General features: G+C 46.2%; 2 protein-coding genes across 2 annotated transcripts in view; one reads left to right on the top strand and one right to left on the bottom strand.

Moving 5' to 3' along the window:
- LOC115409286 (low affinity immunoglobulin gamma Fc region receptor III-like) overlaps positions 1-18,842 on the bottom strand; it is a 34,334-nt gene extending 15,492 nt beyond the window's left edge. Inside the window, exons 1-2 of the mRNA XM_030120395.1 lie at positions 18,806-18,842; positions 18,688-18,726 (exon numbers count right to left, since the gene is read on the bottom strand). Of these exons, the coding sequence (XP_029976255.1) occupies positions 18,688-18,726; positions 18,806-18,827 (61 nt within the window). The 5' untranslated portion in view covers positions 18,828-18,842. The remainder of the gene's footprint in view (positions 1-18,687; positions 18,727-18,805) is intronic.
- On the top strand, positions 11,575-13,186 carry LOC115409400 (uncharacterized). Its single transcript, XM_030120570.1, has 5 exons — positions 11,575-11,751; positions 11,920-12,168; positions 12,277-12,516; positions 12,581-12,766; positions 12,835-13,186. The coding sequence occupies exons 2-5, from the start codon at positions 12,087-12,089 to the stop codon at positions 12,945-12,947; spliced, it is 621 nt and encodes a 206-aa protein (XP_029976430.1). The 5' UTR covers positions 11,575-11,751; positions 11,920-12,086; the 3' UTR covers positions 12,948-13,186.
- Positions 18,843-24,166: the final 5,324 nt, after the last annotated feature.

Here is a 24,166-nt window from a genome sequence, read left to right as displayed (position 1 = left end):
CGTCACTTAAAGCAGACGTACAGGCTGTAATAATGGATGTGTTTTGTTTAAAGTCCTCGCTCTGGGGCCCCCCCATATAAGTGAGACCCCCCGACAGCCGCAGTCTCGTTCACACTGCTGCTCGTCCTGGTGAAGTAAGATGTTCGTCATTCTTCCATTTTCAATCTGTGATTCTGTGATCGACCTCCTGGTCTTCTGAAGAACGCCGTGATGCCACTGATCCTGATGCTCCACACCTGGCTTGAGTAAGCGGCGTCTTTTCATCCTGGCTCGGCAAACGTGCAACCGATTAATCTGAGAAAACGCCAACTAGGCTGACTCAAGCCGCGCGTTTTCATTTATGGATGGATTTATCTTACTTTTGAGCAATACCCCCCCTGGACCCGACAGGATGATTCACAGGATCAGACTCTGCTTTTATCTGGTCTGACATGTGTGACTCTTCCTCCTCACTTTATAATGTCTTTCAGAAATAGAGAGGAACACGACGTTACTGAGGACTTTCTAAATGTAGCTATAACGCTCATGCAGAGTATTTGATTGATAAATGAAGCAGGTTCTGTTCATGTAGTAACTTAGAACAGGGTGTTCCTGATGACGTCTTTGGCTGCTGAGCAACAGTTCTGGGCTCCATGTTGGGGGACATACAGAGTTGTAAACACGTTGAGGCAATGGCGGATTACTGCGGACTTTTGAGCCGAAAAAACAGGATTCTGTATCGTGAACAGTGCAAGGGGATTGACTGTGTTGATCCAGAGTCGATCGCAAGCACGAAATTTACCCGGAACGAGGAGAAATGGGCCGAGATCAGTTACTTCGACATCGTTAATCACCTTGTCTACTTGCTAAACCGTCTGCACGCTGTGACAACGGAAACTGCGAAATGCAGCGGCTCCATTTCCGCTGTGTGAACATCAAGCAAACCCCAAAGGGTAACTGGTTCTGTCCAGAATGCAGAGGTAGCAGGAACAAGAGTCGTTAAAGCAGCTCATGACACCTCAGTTGCTTTGCACCTGCTAGAGGTGTGACTGAAGTCTGGTGTGACTCAAGGTGTGATTGTAATACATCGATAGGTGTTATTTTTCAAGTTATGTGACCTTTTCTTGTTTGTTATTATATATAAATTATATATAAATGCTATATATAAATAATATTATATAAATGCTGGAGAAGCAGGGGTAGACATTAAGGGAAATTTACTACTGGCCCCTCGGGCCAGTGGATTTTGATGTTCACTGGCCCGGACACGCACGCGAAGCGTGCATCCTCTATACAGGCAACTTGGCATGACACTGTTGCACATACTGTTCTACTGTAGCAGTACTAAAATAAATGGCATTGATTGAAAGAAATGAGTTTTCATTACTGATGCATGAAAAATTCCAGTGGTTCAGTTACAATGGTGGCACTCAGAGGTATCGCCCACTTGACTTAAAATGATTTTAAAACAGTACTTTTTATAGTTAGTGCTCAGTGTGAACGGCACTATGAAAATGTAAATAAAATACATCTATTCTAATATCATAGGGAATCTTGATCCATTCTGCTGCAGCTGATACAGAGGACAGGACAGGCTGATAGACTGAAGTGTATGATAAACTTTTTTTTTTTTTTGGGCGGGGGGCAAAATATTGGGAAAATGCTGTTTCCCCCATGTATTTCATTTATTTTATTATTGTTTTTTTTTTTGCATGATCATAATCATGGATCATATGCAGAATAAGGCCAATTTTAATGTATGATTTGCGCATCACTATTTCACTTTAATAAAGACGCCGGCCTGCATGCAGTACTTCTCCTCACCATTGAAGCGTGGGGGCGCTATGCCTTAAACGTCACTGAAAGCAGACGTATTCACACCGATGCACGCCCCCCCCCTTCCCCCCCCCCCCCCCCCCCCCCCCCCCCCCCCCCCCCCCAATAATTGAGCCCCCCCTCTCCTCCTCCTCCGACTTTTTTTTTCTTTAGCCTTTTTGCCAGGCGCTTGGCCGGGACCTGGGGGTTTAAGAAACTTTTTGTTTTTAATCGTTATAAGGTGGAACTCGTGTCGTCGTCTTCTGCTCTTCTTCTCCTCCTGCCACGCACCCTGACTCTGAACACGAGGCGAGCGAGTGGCGCGCGTTCACGTACCCGGGAGCGAGCGGCTCCGCTGTGTGTGACAGCAGCTGCTTGCAGGACACAGCGCTGCTGCGCACAGAAGGAATAAAACCTCGTCTTTGGTTGGAATCACGTAACGCTACGTTTTATTCACAGTACCATTGGGAATTAATGTGAAATGATTTATTTATTTTCAAGGCATTCTTTTTCACTGGCCCGTTGCACAATCGACTGGCCCGGACGGTTTTAAAAGTTTATAATGTCGAGCCCTGAGATGTGTTTTGATGTCTACTCAGCTTGCTGAAGCATTTTACATACACTGAAGTGATTGTGACAAAATCCATACCAACATATGTAGGAGCCTAAGCACAGACTGAGTTTATCAATGTGAAAATTGTGATTTCATATTGAAACGTTTATTTGGTCCTCTGTGTTCTCCTCTCTGATTGGCTGCTGGAGGAGTGAAGAGTCTCTCCTGAATCCGTTTCTTCTCAGGTTCAGTCCAGAAAACCGTCTCGGCTGTTGAAGAGCAAGATGCCACTCTGCCGTGTCAAGCTCCGAACAAAGATCAGACCATCTCTTTGGTGGAGTGGAGCAGACCAGACCAGAAGAATCAGGAAATTTTCTTATACAGAGACGGACACATCGATCCAAATAATCATCCTTCTTATAAGAACAGAGTGAATCTGAAGGACAGAGCGATGAAGGACGGAGACGTGAGTCTGATCCTGAGGAACGTGATGCCTGCTGACGGAGGAATCTATGAGTGTTATGTTGTCCAGAGTGAAGGAAACACGTTCACCAGCTCCGTCTCTCTGTCGGTGGCAGCAGCTGCAGGTTTGACTTTATTTATTCAGCACACATTGAAAAAAAAAGAAAACGGTTCAAAGAGGGAACGCTGCCCACAGCGCTCGTACAGAGATTCCATCCCTTTTAATGATCATGACAAATGAACCATTTCTGTGGCGCACATCACATGTTGATAAAGATAACTGCTGTGAAATCATCAAAAGGAAAAAAAAGGAAGCATGAAACTGTGATAATGTATAGAACAGGCCTTCTTAAAGAGTGAGAGGGAAGATATTGCTCTTATGGAAGAAGGTGAGTCGTTCCAGAGCTTCAGGGCCTCTGCAGGACAGACTGACCTCCTGCTGTGAAGTGACAGAAACACAGTGGAGGTCGCTGTTTGCTCTGTCTGGTAGGGAGGAATCAGCCATATCAGAGAAAGCAACTGGACTTTGAGGGGCGACAGGAAGACATTGGTTACTGTGAATAAACTTGAGGATAAACCAACAGGTCTGATGTTTAATTTGAAAATGGTTAAGGTTGAGTACTTTATGGAAAGTGGTGCTGATGGAGCAGATCAGTCTGAGTGGGAAGAATCTTCTGGAGGACATCCAGAACAAATTACAGTGACAGAAGAGACTGAAGAAGAAGCTGTAACATGGGTTTAGATGAGCAGAGGGAGGGATGGGGGGAGAGACTCTTCCTCATGTGTCCATCATTTCACCGGCTCTTTGACTGACCAGATGTGTGTGTTGTGACTGTTTGGTCTGCTGCTGCTCCCAGAGGTTTAATAGCTTTCATTTGCAAGATGTCTGTTCTGTTGAGGTCTGTTTCATCATGTTGCTGCTGAGAGTTGCTCTTCATCATCCTCTACCTCACTCTGTTTCTGTCTGCAGGAGACTCAGGAGGACAAGGAGAGGATGGAGGGACAGAGGACAGAGGGACAGAGGATGGAGGAAGAGAGGACAGACGGGGAGGACATGTTGGTTTGATTGTTGGTTTGACTGTAGCTGCTCTGGCTGTTGTTGGTGGTGTTGGTGTTGTTATGTTTCTAAGACACCAGAAGAAGAGTCACCTATACACTGAAGCCTCTGGAGACTCTTGATCCTCCTCGATGAAGACGATGGAGACCCAGAAGATCAGTCTGGACTCACAGAGTCTTCAGCCTCCATCTCCTCCACTCTGGGTTCTTCCTGGAGGGTCAGCTGGTCTCCGCCTTAGTGAGCAGCTTAAATCCATCTCAGAACGTCAACAGGAACCAAACTGAATCCATAAACCCACTGTTGCTTATTCTGTTGTCACTGTAAATATTGAGTGATGCTATTGGGGTCAAAAGGTCACGTGACGTCCCAGTGCATCATGGGCCGTGGTCTCCATTTTTAACAGGATCAGGGTTTGTTTACAGGCTGCAGGAACAGACGCTGTGTCAGCAGAGACACTGTGGAGGATCAGGACGTGACGGACCGAACAGAGACCAGTGAAGAGGTGGAACGGATCCATATCAGCAGGTTTATTAGACCACTGGTTTCAACTAAGTAGATTTCTTCACTCTTTTACCACATTTAAGGGTTTATCTGTTTGTAGATCTTTTATTTTTATTATTATTATATTGTTATTCTCAGAGTTATTGATCTGTTCTCTCATGTCTTTTGCTTTTGAACCTCATTTGCTCTGGATGTTCAACAGCGTCGTTGCACTACATTTTTTCCTTGAACAAGCAGAAGACCCAGAAGAAGTGGTGACGTTATTATTAATGGGTAAACGTCAGAAAATAAGCAGAGGAAGATTCAGTGACACCGAAGTAATGTCAATTTGTCACGATCAACTCTGAGCTATCAAAAGATTAATCTTTATTCATTCCGATTAATCGTGAGATTAGGGTGAGTTATTGGCTCAATGAAAAGAAGTCAGAGCTCAGACGGCTCTGAATGTCATGTCTGAGTTCAGGGTTTATTCCAGTTCATGCTGTCGTCATTGGATCATTGTTTTTATCCGCCCAGAGCAGATAAATTCCTCATTTGAAGCGTAAAATGTTCCAGACCTCGTCCAAGTCGGTGTTACTATGATTGTCCTCTTAATACTTAAAGTTGTTCCTCCTCTGAGTCCTGGTTTCATCACTACACTGTTGCTGCTTCTTTTTTTTTTTTTTTTTAAGATGGATTCCTGAAGTCGACCAGTAGGCCAAGATGGGACTTTATTTTGAAAGAAAATCCAAACGGTCAAAAAGGAAGTTTATTTTCTTTGATAATATATTAAGACTCTCTAAGAAATGCTTTAAGTTGAAGGTTTAAAACTGCCTCCAAAAGCAAAGTGACAGAATCATTCAGCCGATTGAAATAAACACGATTAATTGCAATTCAAATCGTGCCGTATCTCAGCAGTGTTTATAAATCAACATCCGCACAAAATCAATCTTTTGACAGCCCAACACTGCTTTGAATGGTAAATCATCCAGCTGGATACGATTATCTTGTCTAAACATTTCAGACTCTGCTGTGAGACTCTTCTGGGGAAGGTGTTGAGCTGCTGGAGCCGGTGGTGCATCTCTTCGTTTCTCCATCGGTGACAGACGGTTCCAGCTGACACACTGATCGCTGTGATCTGTGTCGATCCTGGTATTTAGTAACTGGGCAGGTCTGAAATCAAACAGATTGAACAAGACAGAAGAAATAAAGCATCATAAACAACCTTTGCTGCAGGAAACAAACTTTTCAGCTGCCTGCAATTCCCAGCATGCACTGCAGTGCGATGTCACCCTTTGAAGCCCCATGAAATTTTGATATTTTATTTTTGCTATTTCGTCTGAGCCAGGAGTGCTTTTATTTTGAAGGGACTGCTGTGATCGTCTTGGTAACAGTTTATTTACAGCAGATTAATATTTTTTGTGGTTGTTTTATAAATTTAGCAGCAGGGCAGAACTTTTTATTATTGTATTTGTTTTTGGTGTGGTGTGGGGTCATTGTGTGACTGTTGATTTGTATCACAGACTATTGAGACACTGTTTTAGTTCTGAGATGGATTTAATGTGTTGCTGTATTTTCTGTTCAGCTGTTCCATTGATCAGAGGAGAGAATAAAATGATTGATCTTCAGTCCAGTTTCTCTATTTCCACTGAGCTGCTCTATTCGATGTTTTCCATTCTTATTTTCTGTAGAACATTTCTTCAGATTAATAATGTGTAGTTAAAACATTTCTAATAAGCTGATTAATCCTCTGCTGTCTGATTTGATATCCTCAACACAGTGATCACATCTCTGATAAATATGCAGTAAAAGTTGAGTCATTGTTTCATCAGGAACTGGAGCAGCTCTTAAAGCTCTAAATCTTCCCTGCAGCTCCCCCTGCTGGCTGGATGAAGCAGACTGAAGCTGCTGGAACAATAAAAACTCAACATGAGAATCAGATCAGATGTTTTTAACTGAACTCTCAGAACATCGAACCGAAGCAACAAGAACTTCACCAAGAAAAGGCAACAGATCAAAGACCAACAGATCATTAAAGAGATTATAGATAAAGGAGAAAAAGCCACATGTTGCTCAGAGGAACAGCTGATCCTCCATCAGTCCGCTGAACACTTCCTGATATGATCCCTGCATCTGGTCACTCTGGAGGAAAACATTGTTCTGGATGTCCGTCTACTGAGCATGTGCAGAATAGTGTTCACTGCGACTGGAACGCAGGACCAGGACAAGGATCAGGACCAGGACCAGAGTTTTAGAGAACTTGAATTTTCCCCGTTTCCAAGAAGATGGAGTCGGAGGGTTTCCAAAAATTTGTTTTGCGCCATTTCCATGGAGACAGTATTTTCAAATGTTGCTTTCTCCTTGTTTCCATGGCGACGGAACGTTGTCAAAATGTACTATTTTCCTCCTGATTTCCATGGAGATCTATCCTTTCCAAACAAATGCATTTTCCACATTTCCACAATGACGGAGCGAATTCAAAAAGTTGCGTTTTGCCCATTTCCATGCAGACGGAGCATTTTCGAGAACCTGCCTTGAGAACGTCGTCGTGGAAACGGTGCCTGGGTTTGCTGGGATGTTGGTTTGATGGAGTCGATGCGCTCTGAGGCCGGTCTCACGCCGGGCTCACTGCTAACTGAGCACCAGTGAGAAGAAAAGCACACAACTACGAACAAGTTTGGAATCAGAAGCAAAATCAAACAATATTTTGATTGTGTAACTGTTGCTTCTTTATCAGATACTGACACGTGTTTAATACTGAATGTGTGTGTGTGTGTGTTTGTGTGGGAGTGTGTTCAGTCAGCAGTGTGAAGCTCGGCGATCGGCCGGCGCTCCTCCGTCCTCACGCCTCCTCCGACACACACTTGTGCTTCCTCTCCTGGACCTTCCAGGCGAACTGCTTGCGGCACTTGCGGCAGCTGTAGGGCTTGTCCCCGGTGTGGACGCGCAGGTGTTTGGACAGGTCCCCTAGCGTGTAGAAGCACTTGTGGCAGTGCGGACAGCGGTGGGCCTTCACCCCGCCGTGCGTCAGCTTGTGCTTCTTGACGGACGCCAGGTTCTTGTAGGTCTTGCCGCAGTCCTCGCAGCTGTAGCGCCGGGCCTGCGAGTGCGTCCTCTTGTGGTGCAGGTAGGAGCCGCTGGAGGTGAAGATCTTCTGGCACTGGTCGCAGTAGTAGATGTTCTCCTTGGTGTGGGTGTTCTTGTGGCTCTTGTAGCTGCCCACCTGGGAGAAGCTCTTGCCGCACTCCTCGCAGCTGTAGGGCTTCTCCCCGGTGTGCACGCGCTCGTGCACGGTGCGGTCCGACACGGTGATGAAGCCCTTGGCGCAGTAGCGGCACTCGTACGGCCTCTCGCCGGTGTGGATCCTCTGGTGGACCAGGTAGGAGCTCCGGCTGCTGAACGCGGCGCCGCACTGCCGGCAGGGGAAGGTCTCCTCTTTGGTGTGCATGTTCCGGTGGCGCTTGAAGTTCCCCTGCTGGCTGAAGCTCCTGCCGCAGTCCTGGCAGCTGTAGAGCTTCTCCCCGGTGTGGATCCTCCGGTGGACCTTCAGGTTGGAGGACGAGGCGAAGGCCTTGTCGCACTGGTCGCAGCCGTACGGCCGCTCGTCGCTGTGGATGAGCCGGTGCTGCTTCAGGTGTTTGAGCGACGGGAAGGTCTTCTGGCAGCGCTCGCAGCCGTACGGCCGCTCGCCGGTGTGCATCCTCCGGTGGCTGCGCAGCTCCCCGGGGCTCCGGAAGGCCTTGTCGCACTCGTGGCAGCGGTGAGGTCGAGGTCGAGGCACCGGCCTCTGCTTCTGGGGAAACACAGAGCAGACGTGAGTCTCTGTGCTCAAGAGTGAGCCAAACATCCAGCCCGTCTCCCAGACGCATGCTAGCTTCAAGGCTAAATCAATGAGCTTAGGTTGGAGGAACGGGAAAACACAACGTCCTGAAAATGCTCCGGCTCCGTCTTAATGTGTAGAGTATATTGATCTCCTCATTACAAAAACAAACAAACAGTTTCCATGGAAATGGAGATCGTTTTCAGAGCATTGCTATGTAAAAGCAAAACTTTCCCAATACCGATACCCAGAAAAGAGACATTTTCAACTGAAACATTGTCATAGGAATGGGACTAAAAGCTCTAGAGCGTCAGATCATGGAGCTGCTATCAGACAGTTTTGTTTTCAGGTTCCACAAGCATCACTGAGGTCCAAAAGGTTGCGGAATGCATTTGTTTTCAGTTGAGAACTTTGTGTAAATGGATCCTGAAGCGTCTCTTCCAGCCCTCTTTAGTCTACTCTGATCTCTGGATGCTCTCTACACTGCTGTTCACACTTCACAGTTCTCTCCCGAGAGCCGATGTTCTCCTCTTCACACCTCCAGAAAAGCTGTGGACACCTCGTATGATCCATCAGTGCATCCTGAGTTACCTTCTGGAGTGAACTCACGTTTCTGCCCTCAGTGGCGCCGAATCGAAGCGACAGGACGGCGGCTCTCCTTCGTCCTTGTCCACTACAGCTGCAAAAACAGAGTCAGAGAATTTAAAATGTGATCAGTTTGATAACAGACGGCTGCGAGTTAAACGTTCACTTCAATAAATCAGCTGCTTGTAACACGCCTACAAATGTAGATTTTTCATTTTAATGCAGTCTGTGAGTTTGTACAATATCTTTAATTATCAGTGTGAAGTTTTAGAATCAGGCCTAAAAAAGTTGCAAAGACATGCCGTAAAAGGTAGCAATGGAATGATTTTACTGAAAACTAGCATTTGGCACTCAGAGAGCGCAGACCTCCGCCACAGCTCAAATCAGTCACCAACAACCACAAGAACAGCATATATAATTAAACCACATTGTGATCGGGGGTGTGATCGGAGCAGAGCACTGCAGCGTGCGGTGCCTCTGTCTGTCGCCCTGTCGCCCTCTCTCCCTGTGTGTGTGTGTGTGTGTGTGTGTGTGTGTGTGTGTGTGTGTGTGTGTGTGTGTTGTATTTCTATCCTTGTCGGGGCCAAATGTCCCCACAAGGATAGCAAAACGTGGAACGACGTGCCTTGTGGGGACCTTTTTCCGGTCCTAAGTAGGAGAAACAGTGTTTTCTTGACCATGTTGTTGTTACTGAAAAAAGTAAAAGTGCAAAAACATTTCTTTAGGGTTAGGCTTTGTTGTGGTGTGGGTTAGGGTTAGGGTAAGGGTCAGGGTTAGGGGCTAGACATGAATGGGAGTCAATGGACGGTCCCCACAAGGATAGAAATACAAGACTGTGCGTGTGTGTGTGTTTGTGTCAATCTGAAAAGGAAAACCGAAAAGCAATATAATTGATGTTATTTTACTTCATTTCAACTTGAAAATTGACCGGATTCTCTCGTATTTTCCGTTCCCGACTTCCTGTGTGGTGCGATCTGCTTTGTCCAGCTTTACAACTGGCGGTGCACAGCGCGCAGCTCACGGAGAAAACAGAGAGGAGCGGAGCGCCGCGGTCCACGGTGCGCGCCGCTATGCACACGGCGCTGTCCCGCGCCTCCTGTATGAACCGTCAGATAGGTTAACAGGGGCGCAGATCTGACAGCAGCGCGTCCTGTATGAACCAGGCGTTTGTCGCCCCCTGTCAGCGGGCCTGCCCAACCATGTGGAAGACTCCCTATCTCTCAATGATAAAGAATCCTTTAAAAACTTCCTGGATCCAGACAGTGATCCGGATCATCACCAAAATTTAATCTATTCTAAGTTAGCCCAAGACCCACCTTTCCACAAAGTTTCATTGCAATCTGTCAATTACTTTTTCCAGGATCTTGCTAACAAACCAACCAACCAACCAACCAACCAACCAACAAACCGACATGATTACATTACCTCCTGGCGGAGGTAATAAATAAGAAACTGAAATACTAAGTGTATATATACACAATGTTTTCACTGGACTGAAAATTAAGTTTAACAGTGTTCTCCAACTCTTGACGCTTTGTGGACAGTCCCTGGTTACAAATAAGACAGAAGACAGTAATTCTAAAGCACCTGCAGTTGAATTATAATAAATGTTATCAACTCTGAAAGACAGTCACTGTAACAACAATCCAATCTAGTGTTCTGTAGGAATATGGACGTCTCTGTTCTCCCATTGTCAATGTTTAGTGTGTTGCTCTCTGCAGAATGTGTCTGTGGGTTAACCAACAGCGCCATCTCGTGGTCTGGCATGCAAACTGCACCATTCTCCAAACATTACTGTGCCAATAATAAACTTTTCTCAAAATTAAAGTCTTCACTTGAAACGTAAGCAAACACGGCCTGTGCAGTCAAAATGTGCCTACAGTTGATCTGGATGATGAATATTGTCATTAAAAGGAGATAAAACACTGACGGCCGTTTCCATGCAAGTTATTCTTTTATTTCCGAGATGGCACTTTTCAGACAGTACCTAAAGGAGAAACCCGGAATAATTGTCTTTAATGTCATAAAACATCGCTTTAATGGTCAACTGAGTGGAGATATATGTCCGTTACAATCGTAAATGCGAATTTAAATGACTGTGTTGGTAGTTTTCATGCACTATGTGAGTGTTTTTGCTGCTGCGGCAGACACTGGCCGTTTGTGCCATACATCGCCTGGTACAAAACGCCGTTAAGAACGGCGCTTTTAACACCGAGCGCCGCCAGGAGCTTTTATTTTGAAACGCCTGCCGGCGCTGGTGGTGCAGGTGTCCCCGGGTGGCGGTCTCCTTCCTGTGTGACGTGTGTGCAACCCGTAGTTTGAGTGTGTTCATCTTTATTTTGGTGTGAAAGTGCTCACATGTGTATGGGGTGATCCCTGAGACCCTCTTTTCCCTTCATACACTGTGCCCCCAACGGTAAGCCAGCCTCTGTTTGAGCTCCCCCTTCTTTCCCTCCATTTTTAGGGTATGAGTGCGATTTCAAGTATTTAATAAAAGATTATTTTCTGAACGGAACCACGTCTCCTGCTACCTTAGTTCCGGACCTGGGTGCCGTAAGGGGCACCTTATGATGCACATATTTCCCTGGGTGTAACTCCCAGGGTGGCGTTGTCAGGCCCCGTGGTGTACAGCATCAAATGTTTTGACATGCAGTGTGAATCAGGAAGTTAGTTTCAACTTCCGACCACATTTCAGAGATGAAGCTGAGAGAAACTGTGAAACACACAGAAGCTAAAACCTCCAGATCACTTCCTCTGAGTCCAGTCAGAGAGCAGCAGCTGGTTCTCATCCAGATCCTCCAGAAAAACCAGAAGAAGGAGCAGGAGGAGGAGCAGGACACTGACTGGACGATGGAGGGAAGACGTGTTCTGCAGCTGCTCTGTAAGAACTGTTCTCTACAGGTTCTCCTGTCTCCTCCACCTGAGAACCTCAGACCAGCTCCTCTCTCTCTGCAGGTCTGACCTTCACTCTCATCTCCACCACTCTGCCATCTCTTCAAGGTCAGTGAACGCCTTGTTCCTCCATCACATCTCATCCAGTTTGTGTGTTGGTTCCAGGTTCTGAGTCCCGTTCTGTCCATCAGCAGAATCACAGACAGACTAGATGATGGATCTTTTGCTGTAACTTGTCTTGTTCTCCATCTCTCCATGAACGTCTTTAATCAGCAGGACTGACTGTGAGTCCCAGCAGGTCTCAGTTCCTTCAAAGAGACTCGGTGTCTCTGAGCTGTGAGGAGGACGGATGGACAGTCTGGAGGAAGACCAAAAGAAGACAGAGGAGTTCATGTGGAGACGGGTGGGGAAAACCTGCTGGTTCCTCCTGTAGAATCAGCTACATGATGACCAGAGACAGTGGAGTTTACTGGTGTGAGTCCAGAGAGGGAGCAGCTGGAAGCAGCATCAACATCACTGTAGCTGGTAAGAGTGAGTGTGTGTGTGTGTGTGTGTGTGTGTGTGTGTGTGTGTGTGTGTGTGTGTGTGTGTGTGTGTGTGTCTCAGATGCTGGACTCTGCTCTCTGTGTCCAGATACAGTGGTCCTCCAGAGTCCAGTCCTCCCTGTGATGGAGGGACAGGACGTCACTCTGGGTTGTAGAACCAGCGCTCCCTCCACCCTCTCAGCTGAGTTCTTTAAAGACGGCGTCTCCATCGGGACCGAGTCCACAGGTCACATGACCCTCCGCCATGTTTCCCGCTCTGCTGAAGGCCTCTACAGGTGTAGCTTCAGAGGTGTTGGAGAGTCTCCACCCAGCTGGATCTCTGTCTCAGGTGAGGAGCTGAACTCTGCTTCCTGATTCAGCCTCATGCTCACCTGCTGGGACTCTCTCTGCAGCTCCGCCCACCGATGTAGCTCCACCCACTGAGAGAACTCAACACACTGATGTGACTTCGTCCACTGAGGGAGCCAGCACCACCTATCATCAGCTTGTGATCACAGTTCTCCGCCACCTGCTTGTTTTCTGTCCGTACTTCATCTCCACTCTGCTCATGGTGTCGATGTATCGGGGCAGAGCCAAAGGTAACTAACGAACGAACGAACTAACTAAGTCATTTACTCACTCACTCATCCTCCTCTCTTGTCAACAGGAGACAGTGTGCTCGTCTCCACGGTGACTGCAGGTGAGGTTCAGGCCTCTCAGGGATTGAACGAAAACTACGATGACGTCATGGCGGCGGTCAGCACGGAGCATCACTTCTGAAGTCAACCAAACTGCACGTGAAAGACTGCAGTGGGATGAACTGATCCCTATTCGATCCATATTCCTTTAAGAGCTGAAGAGGGCTTATCCGATCCCCACGACACAAACAACCCTACTGTGTTGCATATTCACAGCCCCTGCGTGCAGCTAAACCAAACTGTCTGCCAGGAAGTTTCAAGTTTCAGTAGGAAAGAATAATCACATACGTATCTTTTTTGTTGAGTTCAATGTAGTGAGAGACACGAAAATAAGAAAATGAAAAATACACAAAGGAGAATTTTGCCTTTTTTCCAATGGTCTGTTTATTTCTGGAAACAACATTGTAAAACAACGCAAATAAAATTCACACATATTTACAGGGTGTGTGTGTTTCACATGACACAACTTCTTCAAAACTGTGCTTCAGACCTTGCACTCTCACGTCACTGCTTTTGTGAATTTGCCACACGTTAACTTTGAGCAGTGACCATATTTACAGGGTGTGTCTATTTCACATGACACAACTTCTTCAAAACTGTACTTGGTCTGAGCAGACCTGGCACTCCCATGGCACTTCTTGTTCACATTTTACACTAGTAAACTTGTAGCAATGGACACATTGGGCAGTAACGGGGTTCTTTTTGTATCGGTGCTGGACTTGGCACTTCCTCCTTTTGCTGGACATAGCTGCGACCGCTGATCTGTTCGTCTGATAGCAACTTGTCTCATGTGTCTTGCTATGTATGTGCGCAGGTTGGCTTTTTTTGGAAGCGAGATCTGAACTGACGTATCTTTTTTTACCACCACCCCTCCCCCCTCCCCCAATTTCTGTCTGAGTTCCTTTAACTCTGCTTACTTATCAAGACGGAGCGCCATAATTGGCTGCCTGGGCATCTTTAAAACCCAAGCAATTAAGTTTGGTAACTTGTTGCAGTGACAATAAAGAGCATTCTGATTCTGATTCTGAGACCATGACAGGTCCGCAGAGATGAGCACGCCGAGGAACCTGAACGTCTGGACTCCTTCTACGCATATGATGTACAGAGGTGGTAAGTCTGTGTCTTCTGAAGTCGACAATGATTTCTTTGGTTTTCCTGGAATTTAGGGCTAAGTTGTTATCTGAACACCAGGCTGTCAACTTCAGGACCTCATCTCTGTAGGCTGCTTCATCTTTGTGTGAAATGAGACCGACACTGGTGGTATCATCGGCAAACTTCACGATTAAGTTGCTGTCATGAACCGGAGTGCAGTCGTGTGTGTATAGGCAGTACAGGACGGGGCTCAACACACACCCCTGTGGTGAGTCAGTACTCAGCGTATGAGTGGGGGAGAGGTGGGGGCCAAGTCTCACGGACTGAGGTCGGTTGGTGAGGAAGTCTTTATTCATGCACGTGTGAGAGGAGGGATGTTGAGGCTGGCTAGTTTGGTGATGAGGATATCGGGAATGATGGTATTAAAAGCTGAGCTGTAGTCCACAAAAAGCAGCCTGACGAAGCTCCGCCCTGCTCCAGGTGACTCACAGCAGTGTGGAGGGCTACAGCGACGGCGTCCTCAGTGGACCTGTTGGCCCGATATGCAAACTGGTAGGGGTCGAAGTCTGGGGGGAGATAGTCCTTTATGTGCAGGAGGACAATCTTCTCGAAGCACTTCATTATTATCGGCGTGAGAGCCACAGGCCGATAATCATTCAGGCTGGTGATCCCAGGCTTCTTCAGAACTGGGACGATAGTGGTTGATTTTAGTCAGGACGGGACGACTGCTTGGGCCAGGGAGCAGTTGAAAATGGGAAGCTGGGAGCAAGCTGGTGAGCACACGCTCTGAGCACCTCGCCTGGGACTCCGTCTGGGCCGGCAGCCTTCCTGGAGTTCACAGCCAACAGCACCCGCCTGACGTCGTGCTCCTTAACTGTGAGTTCGGTGGTGTGGTCGCCAGGTGCAGGTACAGGAGGATGCAGGGTTGAGGCAGCTGAGTGCCGCTGTGGTGATGTTTCAGAGCGGGCAAAGAAGTGGTTTAGCTCCTCTGCCAGCTCTGGTCTCCTGTCTTCACTTTACAGCCTCTGTAGTTTGTGATGTTATGTATGCCCTGCCATGCTTCCCGCATGTTGTTGCTGGACAGATGGGACTCTATGTTCCTCTTGTAGTCGGCCTTCACTAGCTTGATTCCCCTCCTCAGGTGGGATCGTGCGGCTGCGTACCGAGTTCGGTCACCTGACCTGAAGGCAGCATCACGGGCTCTGAGGAGTTCACGAACCTGGCTGGTTATCTAGGCTTTACTGTTCGGGAAAACTTGAATGTGTTTCGCTACAGTCACATTTTTCATGCAGAAAACAGTATAATCCATCACAGTTTTTACAGATGTTTCCAGGACCAGTTGTTCAAATATGTCCCAGTCTGTCTGTTTAAAGCAGTGTTGTAGCGTAGAGAGTGCATCCTCAGGCCAGGTTGTGACAGTCTTTGTTGTGGGCCTCTCTGTGATGTGGATCCTTGTCTGTTGTTACAATGATGGCACAGCCAAAGGTAGATGGTGTTGAATTCTTTAATTTTACCAAACGTAATCCCAAAGTGCAGAAACAAAAGTAGATGCTCAAAACTATTTACACTATTTACAGAAGAAAAAGGAAGGAAAAAGAAAAAAGGAAAATTCTTGGAAAGGTCATTGATCTCCAGTTACCTCCATTCCAACAATTCAAATCCAATGCTTGCAGACTCTCAGTCTCTCTGACAGAGTGAAGTCTCTCTCCCTGCAGGTGGAGGTTGGCCTCCTTTTAAATCCCACAGGCCCCTCCCTTCGGGTAATTAACCAGGGAAGTCATAGTTTTCTCCAACAAAACATAATTTATCCCCATAATTAATTCTTGATAATTTCCCCAAAACTATACAGAAACCAGCAGTTGTAGCACTGCATCTCAGAATACGTCAGCGATAAAATCAATTATTTTAATGCTAAAATTGGCACCTTTCGGTGATGTCATTATGACATCACTTCTGGGATTCCCTATCTGACGAGACATAAACAGGAAGTGAGCTGGGTGCACCCTCAGCTGTTCGTTTATAGCGTTCAATAGGAGAGAGAGCGCCGGGTTCACATTCGCGTGAGGTTGAATGTACACTGCCGTGATGATCACTACAGTTAGCTCTCTTGGTAAGAAGAAAGGCCGGCATCTTACACACATTTACTCTAGGTCAGGGGAACAGTGTGAGTTTGTAATTTTCCCATTGTTGCACCAGTTTGTATGTACATACATGCAGATCCCCCCTGCTGCTCTTACCGGAATCCTCAGTTCTGTCCTATCGAAGAAGGTAGCGTCCCGCTAGCTGCATGCTAGCACGAGGTATTCCTGCATGAAGCCAGCTTTCGGTGATAATCATCACGCAGCAATCGTGCACATAACGATTCCCCTGAAAAACCATCTGTCTCATATACCAGGGATCTGGCGTTCGATAACCACAGGCTTGGTGGAGGTGGCTTGTGTGACTGTCCCTTAGCATAACACTTGCGGCCTTGCTTCTGCTTTCTCTCCCTCCACCTGCATCACCTCCTGAGCCCGGCCATAATCCACGAAGAGCCCGGGGGTCTCGCTATTTCTCTCGGGTTGTCATGTATGTTATGGAAAGCACTCGAAACACATGTCCAGTGGTCGTTGCCAATGTCCATGAGATTCTGGCGAGGGTAGCGCAATTCCGCAGAAACAAGAAAAATGGACAAAACTAAACCAAACATGCACTGACACAGGCCCCTTTTCGACCAAACTGGTTCCTGGGCCAAATTGGGGCTAGCCCCAACTTTGAACCAGTTTTTTGTGTTCGCACCCTGGCTCTGGCTCCCAAAAACCCGGGCTTGTGAGGCACCGCTTCTGAGCTGGGCCAGCTTAGCCCCAGCTCTGTGGTGTCCACCATCCAGAGTGCCAGGGCCCCCTCTACTGTCAAGGGTTACATGTCTCGGTGGCACCTCTTGGTGTCGTGGTGTTCGGAGAGGGGTTTGGACCCTGGCTCCTGCCGGTCCTGGCTCAATGCTAATGCCGTCGGGGCTCCCAGCCGGGGCGTACCTTTGCCCCTCTTCTGGACTGGCGGGATCTGGCTGGGGTAGCGGCTTGGATCTGGGCTCTGGGATGGCCGGCGATTATCTGGGCCCCGAGGGCCTCTCTGGCCTGCTTCTGGCCCTCTCAGGGGTCAGAGGTCATATATGCATGATCACTATCACTATTATATTTGCATGATCACGCTGATCACTCTTCACATTCTACTTGTGGACTCAGTTACCTAGGTTTCCTGTGGTGGATTAGACTAATGTTGATCTGCAGTAGGCCTCTCCTGATGCTCCGGTGTAATTTTATACTCGATCTCTCGATTTGCACGCCCCCAGTTCACTACTAGTTATTACTATAAAAAAAAAACAGTGTGCCAGCGGACACGGCGCTGCACATCACGCAGTTTCTGGCGAAGAATGAGATGAATCTCCTCTCCCATCCGCCTTATTCGCCAGATGTAGCCTCGAGTGACTTTTTCTTGTTGAAGAAAGAGCTGAAGGGACGGCGGTTTGCAGATGTGGAGGAGGTGACAAAAAAATCGCAGCCGGCCCAGAATGGCACAATTATGCGCGGGTGTTACGAGACATTGGTGAAGTGGGGGACACGACTGGAGCGCTGCATTAGTGCGGATGGAGATTATTTTGAAGGCGACGGTGATGTTTTATTTTGAAATGTCAGAAATAAAAAGTTACAGTCAAATTCCGGGAACTTTTGGGTACGCCTTCGTATGTGACATGTCATATTGTGAATTTAAATATATATGTTATGCTACCCCCCGTTCCCCCTCTCTTTATCTTTCCCTTTTTCTTTCTCTTGCTCTCGGAGTGTTTCCGTCCCGTCCCAGCCATACCAGATGCCAGTTTCAAATAAATTAATAAAAGTAGCAGCAGGAGGAGATTCAGTGTCTTCCTGCTGCTGATATTAAAATCTGCTGTAAGGTAAAAGGCTGCAATCATACAATATTGCACACCCCAACTGCCGAACAGGACATGGCAAAAACAAGAAAAAGGACTGAGAGCTGAGAGGGTGGAGGGAGCGCTGGTTCTTCAACCCAGAGTGACGTCCTGTCCCTCCATCACAGGGAGGACTGGACTCTGGAGGACCACTGGATCTGGACACAGAGAGCAGAGTCCAGCATCTGAGACACACACACTAGATAGATTAGATAGATAAATCATGAGGGGGGCGTGGCCAGGCGACTTTCATTGAAATGTATTAGTTTAAAAAGAGAGGCGTGGGACATGAAAAAACTGTGCAAATCGTGCTCCCGGACACGATTCAATGGATTAATTTACGTGACTCATAGCACGAATTGCTGTGAGACTGGGTTGAACCAGCAGGTTTTCCCCACCTGTCTCCACATGAACTCCTCTGTCTCCTGCTGTTCTTCCTCCAGACTGTCCATCCGTCCTCCTCACAGCTCAGAGACACTGAGTCTCCTTGAAGGAACTGAGATCTGCTGGGACTCACAGTCAGTCCTGCTGAGAACGCTGAAACAGGGACCAGAGCTGCTGAGAGAGGAACATCTTCATCTGTCTGGAACGTCTGTGAACCTTCATATCATCAATAACGTCACTGTGTTCTGTTCACTTCATGCAGTCAATGCATTTCAAGTCTTTTTTGCACAAAGAGCTTTACATCATTATTCACATTGACGGCAGTGTCTCACAGCTTGACTCCTGCAGAGTAAAGGTCGCTGAGAGCTGCAGAGTGAGGAGGAGGAAGCAGACTGACCTGGAAGCGTTGCTGTGTAGATGATCAGAGAGGTCAGAGCTGAGGAGGACAGGCAGGTTAGTCAGACCTCCACCCGGCCTGACGGAGCAGACGTGGAGCAGAGAGGAGTGTGTCTCACCCAGCAGACGTCTGTCCTCCATGGTGTCCGCTCTCACAGTCAGCCTGCTGGCCGCTGTTCAACACAGTCATTGAAGCCCGCCCTCTTCCTCTGCTCTGTGGTTTCTCTCCTGAGCTGCTGAGGCCGTCTCTCAGTCTCTGAGTCTTCATGTGAGGACAGAGGAGTGTTTTGATATCAAGTTCCTGATAAACTGAGTGAAGGCCACAGTGTCTGGAGAAGAATTGAGAGGAGTCGTCTGAATAACAACATGTTATTCTGGAGGCTTTTGCCTAAATAAACTACCTGACTGAAGCCATGGAATGTCCATTCTATTGATATAGAACATTTAAAGAGGCCTGTGACCAGCCAAAGGGCTTTATGGGACATTAAAACAGGACCAGTAGTGATCAAATCAATGAAGAGAATTACAGTGGACAAGAAGGTTGTCAGCGAACTTGTCTGAACCCTTTTCAGTCCTAAAATAAATCCTCCCTGTGCAGCGTCGACACCTTGACTCCTCATCTGTGGCTCTGTCTCACGAAGTTCCACTGTTGGACAGATGATCAGACGAGCCGCTGTGGGCCTTCACTGACCCCTGTGTGACCTCTTAGTCTGTGATGAGGAGCCTGCAGGTCTGTTTCTGCAGGTCTTTAATGTGACCAGCAGAGCAAACTGTTGTCTTCATGGGAACATTAACACCACAGCACAACAGTTTGAACAGTTTATCTGTCTACATTTACATGACTGTGTCTATATCTATATATCTATACTGATCGATCTGTACTGCCAGTCCACAGTTTGAACCTTCTCCATGTTTTTTCTTTATTTTCTCGATTACTCACTTTGTAGATTCTCTATGAAGACATCAGAACTATGAATGAACACATCTGGAATCATGTAGTGAAGAAAAAAGTGAAATCAGTGAAAAGACGTTTGATATTCTAGATTCTCACTTCAGTCATCAGTGTTTCAGACCTTCAGTCTTCTCAAAGCTTTTCTCTCATGGCTGAACCTTCTGAGGAATTTATTTCCTTATTAATGATGTGTATGTTTATATATGTGTATGTCTACTTATACGTATCTCTATGTGTCTATGTGTGATGAAAAAAAATGAACTTCTGATCTAATTTGGTCTTTTTTAATTTGAGTGACTCTGAAGTTTTTCATCAGCAGGATGTCACAGTTCTGACTCAAAGTTCAGAAACATCTGGCACACAGCTTCATGTTTATTTGGACTTCTCTCCACAATAATGTCACGCGATGACTGAACCCTGATATGCTGACCCCTGTGTTCACTTACGTGATTTACAAGAATCTGCGGGGCGTGCACGCACACAGACACGCGCTGGCGCAGTTCTTTTTCGCTGTTCTTCTTCATTGAAGATTTAAAGAAGATTTTTAATCCTGAGTTTGATAATTACCCAGAAATAGATCTAAACGTGGTTGTTGGTCTGGATGGATTCTGTTGACCGGTTTGAGGACAGATCAGACTGATTCTTTGCTCAGGTTAGTCTCTTAGTGAGGTAAGTAGTACCGATTTTTACTCAAAGTGCCTTTTACACAAGGGGATTACAGGAATGCCTGCAACTAAAATATGTTATAGTTCAGGATGTTGTGCATCCCTGGGAGCAATCACTTTGGATCTTAAATAAACTGTGTGAGAAATATAGCTTTGGAAAAAAAAGTGGTTTTGTGGCGCAACTTTCCCCAAGTGCGGGGTAAATTGTGCCATGAGTCAGAATACACTGGGGTAAACTGTGCCACTGATAACTGAAGTAAAAAATATCATTTTAACGTCACAAAGAATAATGCTACATAAGATAAATTCAATACAAAAGCACTTGTTTAATGTTTATTTAAAGTTTGAGCATCATCAAAGGCCAATTTGCTTCAACAAGGCCCAGTGCCACATGAACACCTACCTGCATCTGCATCTGAATATCTTCACAGGTTCGACCTGGACGTTCCACTTGTCAGTGCTGCAGTGGAATATGAACTTGCGCTCCCTTCTGCCTCTGTCACCACGCTTTTATGGTGTGGGAAATTTTTTAAGCACACCACCTCGAGGGATGACTCCATCATTCTCTCTAAATGTGAAGATGGACTTTCCATCAACAGACCTCTTATAACTTTGCTTCAGAAACTTTGCACTGATCTTGTCACCTTCAACATTCTCCACCAAACCAACATAGTGAAAGGAATTGGATTTTTTTACCTGCAAACTTCACAATAACAAAGTCACCAGCAGACAGATCCTTGTCACCATCGTCTTTATCATCATTGTCACTGTGGACATCATCGGCGGTGGTTTAGTGGGGAGAGCAGTCGTCTTACAATTGGGAGGTTGTTAATTCGACTCCTGGCTCCCTCATGTCGCAACCCCCAGCTATGAGTAAAATAGCACCACTGCCGTGTGGTCATCACGGGAGTGACAAAGGCTAAGGGAGACCCCCCCTACAGAAAAATCCAGAGTGGAACCCCGCATTGCGGCACCTTCCGGCAACTCCTTTGGCCAAGCCGGTACCAAGGAGCCCGTCCCTTCTGTTGGACACCGCCAGCGAGGCTGAGAAGGGGGATCTGTCGACTCCGCCATAAACTTTGCCCCGGCTTGTCCATGATCTCTCTCGAGATCGACGGAGCTCGTCCTCATCGATAAATCGATGGACTGACGAAGGCTCGTTTGGCAGCTGCTGTTCTCTCATAGCCTGGCTTTGTTACGTCTCCTATTTTTGTTCTTATCCATATATCTTTTCATAATCATCCTGCAGATCTTCGTCTCCTTTCCAACCTGATGTAAGGCCTTCCCCTGTTGCATCTCTTTCACTGCTCTTTCCAAGTTGGAACCCTGTCTGTCTTCCTTTTGTGTCTGTGACATGATAGATTTTGATCTGAAATTAAGAATGACACATAGTTTTACTGATCAAATGGAAGAATAAGATGTACAATAACAATAAAATACAATAAAGTAATATATAGGAAATAATCATAGGTTGAGGGAACTCAGGTCCTTTGGCACAAATTACCCCAGGCCCACCATTTTGAAAAAAATGCATCCCCCAGCTGTTGTGAGCTGGGGAATGCATCATGCATCATGTTAACTGTATAGTTAACTGTTAAAAGTTATAGTTAACTGTATAGTCTCAGGATGTAGCTCACTAAAGCAATAAAACATGTGTGAAATGTTTTCAAAGTTTTCTATAATTGTTCAAACGCAGCAATCAAAAAAACTTAACCAGGGAAATTTTACTTTGGAGGGCAAAAAAATGTTTTTTGAACTTAAATGTGCTCACCTCTCAAGCCATGTGTCTCCCTTCTTTGCAAGATGAGCGCAATGGACGCCTCTTCAAAAATATGTGGTCACTTGACCAAAAACTAAATAATAGGGGTGGCACTACTTGCCCCCCCGCTCTCCTATAAACAGACTCTTGCTTGTTGAACGACTAACTGTAAACTAAACATTAAGTTCTCTCTCTCTCTCTCTCTCTCTCTCTCTCTCTCTCTCTCTCTCTCTCTCTCTCTCTCTCTCTCTCTCTCTCTCGCTCAGTGGAACTCTCCAGAACTCCAGAACATGTTCCTGTTCCTGTTCCTCACTGTGATCTGCTGGATGTTTGTGGACTCTGAGTCTGCAGGTCAGTGTTTTCAGGACTTGTTCTCTGCTGGACTCTACAGGATGATTCACAGGATCAGAATCTGCTTTTATCTGGTCTGTTGTGTTGGACTCTTCCTCCTCACTTTTTAAAGTCTTTCAGAAATAGAGAGGAACACAGACACACAATGACAGAGTACTTCCATCCATCCATTGTCTACCGCTTGTCCCTTTCAGGGTCGCGGGTGGCTGGAGCCAATCCCAGCTGCTGTGGGCGAGGGCGGGGTCACAGGTCGCCAGTCTGTCGCAGGGCTAATGTTAGAGGACTTTACAAATATAAATCTAACGTTCATTCAGAGTATTTGACTGATTAATGAAGCAGGTTCTGTTCATGTAGTAACTTAGAATTCACAGTGAATAAACTGCTGAACTGAACCAGTGTGAAGCTGGGAGCTGCTCCTCCCTCTGAACCACGGTCTGATCTCCTCTCTGCTGCTCTGAGGCTCTGATGGAAACTGCTTCAGCTGGTTGATCATCAAGGTTAAACATGAATCAACAGACAGGATACTGAGCAGAGTGTGTCCTGAAGAGGAACTAAGAGCAAGTCACATGAATCCAGTGCGCACACACACACACACACACACACACACACACACACACACACACACACACACACACACACACACACACACACACACACACTCAGCCATTGGTCCTCTGTGTTCTCCTCTCTGATTGGCTGCTGGAGGAGTGAAGAGTCTCTCCTGAATCTGTTTCTTCTCAGGTTCAGTTAGAGTTGCCAACCGTTCCTTGAAAAACGGAATCGTTCCGTATTTGGATGTAAAAGTGTGCGTTCCGTACTGAGATGAAAAGGAACGCACTTTGTTCCGTATTTTTGTGAGAGCCAAAACGTGAGAAAAGGAACTTGCGCTTTTTTTTGAAAACTTACGGTAAAATGTTCACCGGCTCTCTGACGTTCTGTGACCAATGAGCTGACAGAGATGGCTCGACAACAGAATCACTCTTATCTCATTGGTCAAAAAAAGACCGTTCCTAGTAGGCTACGGCAGCTCATTGGTCACAGAGCGCATGGGAAGAAGGAAATCAAAACATTAAAGCAGCGCAGCATGGCTTCCAGAGACATGTAAGTTTGTGCTGTTTCCATATCGGATATATCATGTTTAGTTCATTGATGTGTGTCTGCTGCTGCAGACTGTGGTGTGTTTTCAGTTTAGAAATTACACCTTGTTGGTTTTTTTGTTCAGAAGGTTTTTCAGCTTTGATTTTGCACTTTTTTAGTTGAAAATAAAAAAAAGAACATGTTAAAATCCAGAAGCGACAGCAGCTGTTTGATGTTATTTTGCACATTTAGCAATAAATATAGAATAGAATAGAATAGAATAGAAGACTCTATCAATCTCACAGTGGAGAAATTTACAGGTGTATAGGCTCATAGAACCCACAGCGGGGTGCAAAAGTAATGAATGGTGCAATAATTAACAAATGATAGTGCAAATCATAGTAGGATTGATAATAGAAGCAAAAGACAATAAAGATTTAACTGTATGTACAACCTGAATCTTAAAAATATAACAGGATATACATATATATATATTATATACAATATATACAATACAATATGCAATATATGATGCAATATATAATTATACAGTATGATATATAATATGTACAATATGTTTTAGCGGAGTGAATGGATACAGCAGAGTGAATGGATGATAAAGTGTCGCTGAATTTCTTTAGGGGGGGTGCAGGATATTATAATGTCCAGGATTATT

This window comes from Salarias fasciatus, chromosome 3 (assembly GCF_902148845.1).
Source record: "Salarias fasciatus chromosome 3, fSalaFa1.1, whole genome shotgun sequence".
NCBI classification, from domain to species: Eukaryota; Metazoa; Chordata; class Actinopteri; order Blenniiformes; family Blenniidae; genus Salarias; species Salarias fasciatus.
Note: the sequence above shows the minus strand (reverse complement) of the source record. Positions and strands in the feature narration are given on the sequence as shown.